At 37.9% G+C, this 9000-nt stretch overlaps 2 protein-coding genes across 2 annotated transcripts in view; one reads left to right on the top strand and one right to left on the bottom strand.

Annotated features, from left to right (window-relative positions):
- The first annotated feature begins 1521 nt into the window (after nt 1-1521).
- LOC146734328 (uncharacterized) lies at nt 1522-4788 on the top strand. The gene has a single exon (XM_085508574.1). It carries the CDS (start codon nt 1522-1524, stop codon nt 4786-4788), a length of 3267 nt encoding a protein of 1088 aa, XP_085364700.1.
- Nucleotides 4789-7909: 3121 nt separating this feature from the next.
- LOC100329005 (target of rapamycin) overlaps nt 7910-9000 on the bottom strand; it is a 110123-nt gene continuing 109032 nt past the window's right edge. The window contains exon 56 of the mRNA XM_085490725.1: nt 7910-8796. Within this exon, the coding sequence (XP_085346851.1) occupies nt 8781-8796 (16 nt within the window). The 3' untranslated portion in view covers nt 7910-8780. The remainder of the gene's footprint in view (nt 8797-9000) is intronic.

Raw genomic sequence — 9000 nt, 5'->3', positions numbered from 1 at the left:
TCCGTCCAAAACTTCAAATAGGCCTAAACGATGACAGACATAACACAGCAATTCAGCTAATAATCAGCTAATTAAGTCGGTTAACAGATACGCAAAAACAAATTCATGACAATACCATTATTTTTAATTCAGGGGATCAACTGGCAACCATGAGTGACTAATAAACAAGGGCACTAGGTGAAGTAGTCCCTCTATTTTAATGATTATAACACTACTTTTAACATATCATTAAGACCCCACTTACCAGAAAATATTTATTTTGCCTCGTTTTCTGCGCTTTATTCGAGTAATTTCGACAGAATCAAATTTCTCACGTTGACTGTTCTACAGGAAGTAGCGACACGGCTCCTTCTTGTCATCATACTTCTTTTTCTTTTTTGATTTTTTTTTTTTGAGATTCTTTTTTGTATTCTGTAACATTTCAGTAGCTATTTATTTGGTGAATTTTTGCTTCCATGTTATATAATTAATAAAAATACTGAATAAGGAATAATACAGCGTTTTGAATAAAAATGCGTAATTCCTCTGATTGAGGCATAAAATATTGCCTGCGGCAGAGACCCGGCGATTTCAGTATCTGCTAGCACGCCATCAACGGCAATAATCATCCAAGGCTTGAGGAATGCATCTCGTACATTTACGTGGAATTATGTGCAAACCACGATAAATTGCCAAGACGACTGTCATTACAGTACATTTCACTAAATCACTTGTTGTTTTCCTAAATTGGTTATCAAGTAAACAATTAATGAATATGGCATGTTGGGGGGGGGGGGGTATTTCATAATTATTGTCAGCTTGTTAGCCTGTCAACCTCACCTACTTTTACGTTGAATTGATTACATAAGTGCTAATGGGAAAAAAACACGCCACGGAAAGAATATAAATCGTACTCTCATCTTAATAGTATACACTATAGTGTGCTTCGAATTTCTTGTACAAATTTGAACTTTAACGTTTTTGTAAATCCGGGGTGCATACGCGTGTACATTATTTGTATTATTTCAGTGAGCTAATGGCTTATCCACAGTGACCCAGCCTGGCGGCCAAAATAGACCCACGCGCCGTTATTTGACAAGTGCCTCGAACAATCAGATTACTTATCTACAAACTGATGATTTTAGAAGTACATCACACGATAAAGCAGCCAATCACGTGACGCATATAATTTAGACTATATACATCCCAACGGGGTGGGGGGGGGGGGGGGGTTAGTCGCTTTCATGTAATTGTATATTTGTCGTTCGATTTCACTACCTTTTATCGGTATGAAATGCCACCTTATGCGTATTGAGTAGAAGATTGCTTACTCAATCCTGCGAACATAGTGGGCGCGTCGGTAACGAGAAATCCCTTTTTACTCCTCTTTTACATCCCTTTTTTTTTGGTATAATGGAATGGTCTGTTTGATTGCCGTGTAACGAACGCCACCTGTTAAGATTCTAGCACAATTGTTTTACCTACGATGTTGTAACGACAGTAATTGTCTGTCTTGAGACGTAGTGAAAACTTTCCGCTATTATGAAGTTCAAACCAGTCACATCCACCGTGAGTTGTTATACGGGGCGATTTTTCACGTACTTGATTATTTTCGTCGCCTCCACTGATGCAGGCAAACTGACTCAGACTAGTCCGAACGTCGAAACTGATACGTATACAGTGAGTTATCCACCAGTTAACGGATTTGGTGCCATCGACTCAAACGTGATTGAATTGGAGAGTCGTGGTTCTACGCAGTGCAGTCCGTTTGACTCGTGTGGCGGGCGCTGTGGTTTCCGTCCTAAGCCGCTATCGATATGGAACCATACCGAACACACTGTCATCAATGATGCCCATCTTAACTGTTTTTGTGATACTGTGTGTCTTGTTTATGGGGACTGTTGCTATGACTACGAACTGATGTGTAACGACGAAAGAGAAGAACTAACTACGGATGATTATATTGGCGGACAACTGGCAGGAACAACCCCGACGGGGATAACCGAAACAGAATTTCCGAACAACAATGACGTAATTAATGGGTTCCAGTGTGTCGTAATCAGAGAATACAGCATAAATCCGCTATGGGTGTATACGAGGTGTGCACCGAATTGGCAAGACTCCTACATTGAACAACTGTGTCTCACTGTTCAAACCACCGACAGTTTATCCATCTTGCCAGTGCAGGGAAGCGACGGAAACACTTACCGTAACGTGTTTTGTGCGCAATGTAATTATATCAACAAAGTCACGTTTTGGGTTGCCATGTCAACGTGTAGCTCTCCTGCTCCCACATCAATCGCCACAGACCCTATAGTGCTCTCACTATATATTCGATACAGGTGTACCACTTTTCTTCTCGGACCATCGGACAGTGTGCCTCGGATTTGTATTCGCGCCATAGGACACTGCGATTTGAAGTATAGCAACACCGACATATCTTCGAAGTGTAGTAGCAAATACAATTCCATTGTGATAGTTGCAAAAGAGACAGTTTTAGCGGTTTACAAAAATCAATACTGTGCACTATGTAACGGTGTTTTACCGAGCAACATTGTTTGTCCGGTGTGGAAAGAAAGAGACACGCCCATCGGACCTCTGGGTACAATAGAAGCAGACGACGGGGTTGTTATGCTGGGTGAAAATGAATACGATCACGCAAAATTACCTGGATCGGGCACAAAAACACAAGCAGTATCATACGCTGTTCTTATCACCCTAAATTTTGATGGCCAAGAGAGTATCCGATATGACAGCGAAACTGGGTCTCTCGTGCCAGTGTACTCTACTTGTAATCCAGGAAAAGTCTACGACCCAATTATGGGACAGTGTCGAGAGGTGTACTGCGCCAACGGCTATCAACTTGTCGGTAGCGAATGCGTTCTTGTTGGAACCATCCCAAGTGTCGTTATTCATACTCACCCGTATAACGCCAGTATGGGCTTCGATTCAGTTTCATTCACCCTAACTTTGGAATGTAGTTTAAATTTTAATGTGAGCTGCGTTACTGATGTTAATCAACTACGCCAAGAATTTCATCAGTTTATTTTGAATATTTTCAACATAACTATCGGTGAGTTAGTGAATGTTGAAGTAGGAGAAGTTGAGGGTCATGTGGAAGATATTGACACGAGCAACGTAAACAAAACATATAAAGAAAATGGGATGTTAGATGAATGTATTATTTCGGATCTCGTGTTTGGCGGTAACGTCGTATTTACCGTAACTATCACTTTCTATGATGTTTACTGGAACTTATCTGATGCTACTTTTCTACAGATATTTCAAAAAATGTCACTAGTATTGATGAACGAAGTGAGTTTTGAGTTTCAGTACCTAGGAAATACTGTGGAAGTCACAATAGTCAACATTGATCAAAACTCAACTTATCAAGATCCGTTGCTAACCATGAGTTATTTCAGCCCAGGTTGTACCAATGGTAACTTTACCACGTATAGTTACCCGGATGCAACGTTTGTGAGGTGGAATGGAACGGTGGCCCTCTATGTCAACACCACGGAGTCCGCTTATGAATGGGATGAATTTCTCATTACGTCATATACGTCGTCGTCAGAGACAGGCCATGGGGACGTGGAATACACCGTTATGGTATGCGAAAAGTGGCCATACATTAAGGACCGAGACTGTCCACGAGTTAGATTGAACTCGTCACAATACGAAATATTTCCAAACCGATCAATCAAGTATAATGACCAAATATACGATACTGATGAATATTCCATTGTCAATTGGGAGAAAGGAATCATAGAAATATGCACTCCTGGATATTATGATATTTCTCCGTCATTTTACGATTATCCTCAGTTTTACACGTTTCTAACGGTGTTTCTAACATTAATATCGTTGGCGTGTCTCATCGGTACGTTCGTAACCTACGCCAAGTTTGAAGAGCTTCGAACAGTCCCTGGGTTATGTATTATGAGTTTAACAGTATCACTTTTCTTGGCGCAATTATTGTTCCTGATTGGCGCTGACAAGACAGAGATTTACGCTTTATGTGCGATAATTGCAATTACTCTACATTATCTGAACTTATCTAACTTTTCCTGGATGAATGTACTTGCGTATGATGCTTTCAAGACGTTCTCCGTCAAGAGTTCGAAGTTCAAATCGTACCGTTCTTCGAAGAGTCAGATCGTATATTATTCAATCTACGGATGGGGGTCACCCTTACTTATCGTCATACCTTGCGTTATTCTCAACTTCTGCGGCTGCGTAGACTTTTTATTCGGCTACGGGTATGTTGTCTGTTGGATAATAAACCCATATTCTCTGTTATTTGCATTCATAATACCTATTGCGCTCATTCTCATTGTCAATACTTGTTTTTACATCAGTGCCATTTACCATATACGACAAACAAAACAAGCCGTTCGGCGAAATTCTCATCGAAAACGAAGTGATAGTGATACTGCTATTTATGTAAAAATGTCAACCGTAATGGGGTTTGCCTGGATTTTTGGACTAATTGCGAGCTTTACGGACAGTGGTGTGTTTTGGGTTATATTTATTATAATGATCAGTCTCCAAGGTGTCTTCATCTTTGTCGCATTCGTTTGCAACAAGAGAGTGCGCGCCCTCTATCGAAAAAGGCATCCACGTTGTTGTCGGTGCTTCACACACAGGATTTGTTGCTTGCGCGCGGAGCGAGAACGAAAGCGGAGATCTACGGCGTCCGATCTACCTTTGGCGGTGATTGCAAGTCCCGACGCAGACCGTGGGTATCAAAGTAACAATGACAATTTCAACGGAATCGTTGTAGATGTTGACGATGACGTTTTCGTCTGAACCTAAAAACACACGTGGTAATTTCATTGTCACGAAGCTTGAACTTCATTTTTTCAGGGTCAAAATTTTACAACGATCTTCAGGGTAAATACCTCGTAAACGTTTGGTGGTTATCGATGAGTAAAACAGAAACGCTTCAGATATTAACCATGTCTAATGACATAACTCTGATATGTATGTTCCAATATGAAAACAATTTTATTGTAAGACGGTACGGACACACATTTTGTTATTCACAAGCGCACACGCTCCTGGGCCGTAATATTTTAGTAATCTTTCTATGTGTCATTGCAGTAAAAATAGCACGTTAAATAGAATGACATGTGAAATTATTTTGTATGTTTTTGTGTTACTTTTTATCTAAATTTATTTTTCCAATTACTCGAAATTATAGTATACGGTGAATACATCACTATGATAGACCATTATGTGTACAAGACACATAGCTTGTTTAACATTACCTCAAACGTATATGTCATACAACAGTGATGTATCCCATTAATTAAAATCACTGTCTGTTTATGCCTTGACTAATATTGACAATTAAGTACATTTAGTTACCTGGATTTTAGCATAGACCTAAGGTAAAATGTGCGCAAGAATTATGCTCTCTCCTTCTTCAGCCAAAAAGCGCGCGGTTTCCTTTTTAGTTCACGTGATCAACACACGTAAGCTACGCACTTTGAGTTTGAGAAGTATGGTGATTCTTTTTATCAAAGAGAATGGTTGAATACCTCGAATATCACAATTAAACGTTTTGTGAGAAAATTTCAGTGACCAAATTTCATACAATCGTAACTGAATCTGAATAATTTGTAATTCACAATGATTTGATGTGATCTGTTATCGGGGCGGAGGAACACGTGGGTAATCTGAAATAGCGCCATCTAGAGACAATTATTATTGAAATAATAAATTCTGTATTTGTGTTAGTTTAATATTCTTCATTTAAATATAAAATTTACATCGTTTTTTTTTACTCTTTAATGAGAATGTTAGGGAATTTAACAAGTGTTTATGTTGCCCATTCTTTCAATATGAACTAGTGTGTTACAATATAGATAGATAGATAGATTCGGTGGGGCCGGCAGTGGTCTATATACAGAGGCGGCGGCACAACATTTTGCATTGGGGGCGTCTGCACACCAACCTTGAGCCGAAGGCGCGCCCTTAGTACTAGGGCGTCCAGGGGCATGCTCCCCTTTGAAAATTTGGAAATCTGGACCCTTTGAAACACTATTTTCTGCATTTTGAGGGGCAACTTTTGCTGACACAAAGGGTTTCAACTTGATTTTGGAGGAGCGACGTCCCCAACATTTTTTGCCGCCGCCACTGATATATCCAACATTCAGATAACGACACGCACAATTCTCGTATAGATAGTGATATTTATTCACTAAGAATCAAAACTTACTGACATTTCAGTATTCTCAGATTAGAGAGAACATACTCTCAACATAATCATAGAAGACGAATATCACTTCGATCTTATCTGTCCCGCTTTCAAAACCTTAAAAAATATGTATAATTTTGTTTTTGTTTATTTTGTGCAATTCTGTACGACTTTTGTGCCACGCGCATTTAAGAAACGCGCTGAGCTATTAATTTAACCATTTTATTGTATGTAATTACTTGTGTATATATTTTGTATTTATTATTTTCATTAACGCAATCATTATAATTATAAGATGATACGTGTACGTCAAGGCCTGTGAGTGGAATAGATAATATATTGAAATTAATACGCTGTAATTAAAAGTTGGTGTTTGTTGATGTAAAAAATAAAATAATGCGCGTTTTTCCAGAGTCAGTTCACACATCATTCATCTAAAAGAAACGCTGTTTTGAACAGTACAATTCAATATAACGTACTTTCCGTTCAAGTCAAGTACTGGTGTCACTTTTAGCAAATATTCATCTGATTTCGTAGTTTTAAATGATAAAATAAATGCTTATAAAATATGTCGATTATACAGGGAAACATTTGCACAATTGTGTCATTGGGAAAATTCGTGCTAAATAAGTCGGTCAACATATACGCAAAAACAACTTAAGTTCATGACAGTTGTAAGGAAATTTGCAGATGCCATACCAGGTGTTTTGTTAGAGGTCAGTTTAATGCAGCTGTCATTTTCATAATGGGGCCCACATGGTATCATGCCACTAATCAACCAATCACTGTTCGTAATTCAATACTGCATTTCATATTGAAATATAAATCAACAATGAAACCCAAGATACTTAAAATAGCGCCCCCACAGTCTGAATTACTTAAGAATGCTTAGAAAGTCAATGCGTTGCAACATGCTTGCAAGAACCAATGAATTATTTTTTTCAGGTGCGCCCTGTTTGAGGGCGTGCATCATCTGGGTTAAAGGTGAGACTAACATGTGGTATTTTGTTTACTACTTAGCGGCTTTGTACCTGTGGGTTTATTCTGTGTGTATTTTGATGTTCTAATCTTAGTGTTTTCCCAGTGATTTCTCTAGGTGCAATCCAAATACAGTAGGTGTGTCTTGTTTACCTGAGATTTGCAAGAGTTTGAGCCGGCCAACATGTCAGGCCTGGTTGCTATACATTCGCCTGTTTCTGGTAGCAAAGAATTTGGGAGACCAGTCTCCTCATATCAATCAGCTATAATTGTGCAAGATGGTTATACTTCAGATCAGATCACAAAGGACTTATGTAAGGTTTGCATTAAGATATCAATTCAGAATTCACCCCTTTGTTCAGCGAATAGCTCACTCACCAACACTCATAAAGGACTGGTATCAGCACTTACAGCACACCCTTTTACTTCTGAGGGCATGTGGTCCCCAGAGTAAGTGGAAAAAAACTAGTGATGCACCATTTGATTCAGACTATTGTGTTTATCCAGGATAATAAAGCATTTTACTAAGGGAAGACTTCAAAAGATCGATGTCGGATAAAAAACTTATTTGCTTTAGTTTGGGGTGGGGGGTGGGGGGTTGACCTCAAAAAGTTTTCATCCAACAATAACGATTTTATTTTTTAATGAAGTCCAAATAAATCTTGAAGTATTTGTAGTTCGTGGAGTGGGGGTGGGGGTGGAACTAAAGGAATTAAGTTTTTTATCTTACAAGTCAAGACAATTATCTCATTTTTGGCAATATATTGAGATATATTTATTTTCTGTCATCTACACAAAGTTTACAGATAATTGAAACCCATTCAACAAGACATGCAAACTAGCAAAGCATTGATGAATGGGCGATACAAACAAATTCTGTTTTTGTGAGATAAACACTAAATGACATCAAAACTGCTAAGAATATTTAGGGAGCATAACATATTGCAAAGATGAATTCTGCATATTTTACAAAAAATAAACTTCATTTCAATTTTGTCAGTTATTAATCATTGTGTGGATGACACCTTGTAATGTATAGATCTACTCTATAAATAGTTTGACATAGTAATGCCATATTAAGCTAACATGATCCTTAGTGCCATTAAGTTCACAACAATCAAGTTTGAGTTACTGTAAAATACTTTATTTTAGCTGGAATTAATTTTTGCTGAACAGACTTTTTGGGTGTTTTGAGTTTATTTTCACTGATTTTTGACGAGTTGAATGTAAACTATAGGAACAACAGTATATTTGCTGGATTTTTTTTTTCACTCAATCTTATCTATAACAAAAATAAAGTATTCTACAGTAGTTGAAAACAAATGAGAGGGAGGGGGGGGGGGGGTCATCGTTTTTGTACTTTTTTCAAAGTGATCACAAATGTTCCCAATAATTAATTATGTTAACTTTTCATGCCACAGGGATACTATGATTACCATGGTAACCAGTTTGGTACTTGCTCTTCTTATTTTCAATAAAGAATTACAAAATTATGAAGACAAATCAAATGTTCATTGGTCGAGTCAAAACGTCTATGGGGCAAATAATTCCACAGTAATTCATGGAGCAGTGGTTGTAATGTTGTTCTAAGTAGTACAGCAATGTTTGGTACACTTTCAAATCACCAGAATGGACACCTGTAAAAAATTAAAATTATATAATTGTTGAGAAATTCTGATACAGTGATTTGAATCATTGTTAATATTATTCCATGATTTGAATCATTGTTGAGATTATTCAGAGATACTGTGGAGCAGCTACAGTAAGGGATCTTCTCTTGCTAAATATATGTCAATGTAGAAGTAAGTGAATTGATATTAAAACTTAATTTTAGTAATAAT

This window comes from Saccoglossus kowalevskii, chromosome 15, assembly GCF_978046115.1.
Source record: "Saccoglossus kowalevskii chromosome 15, keSacKowa6.1, whole genome shotgun sequence".
Classification (NCBI taxonomy): Eukaryota; Metazoa; Hemichordata; class Enteropneusta; family Harrimaniidae; genus Saccoglossus; species Saccoglossus kowalevskii.
Note: the sequence above shows the minus strand (reverse complement) of the source record. Positions and strands in the feature narration are given on the sequence as shown.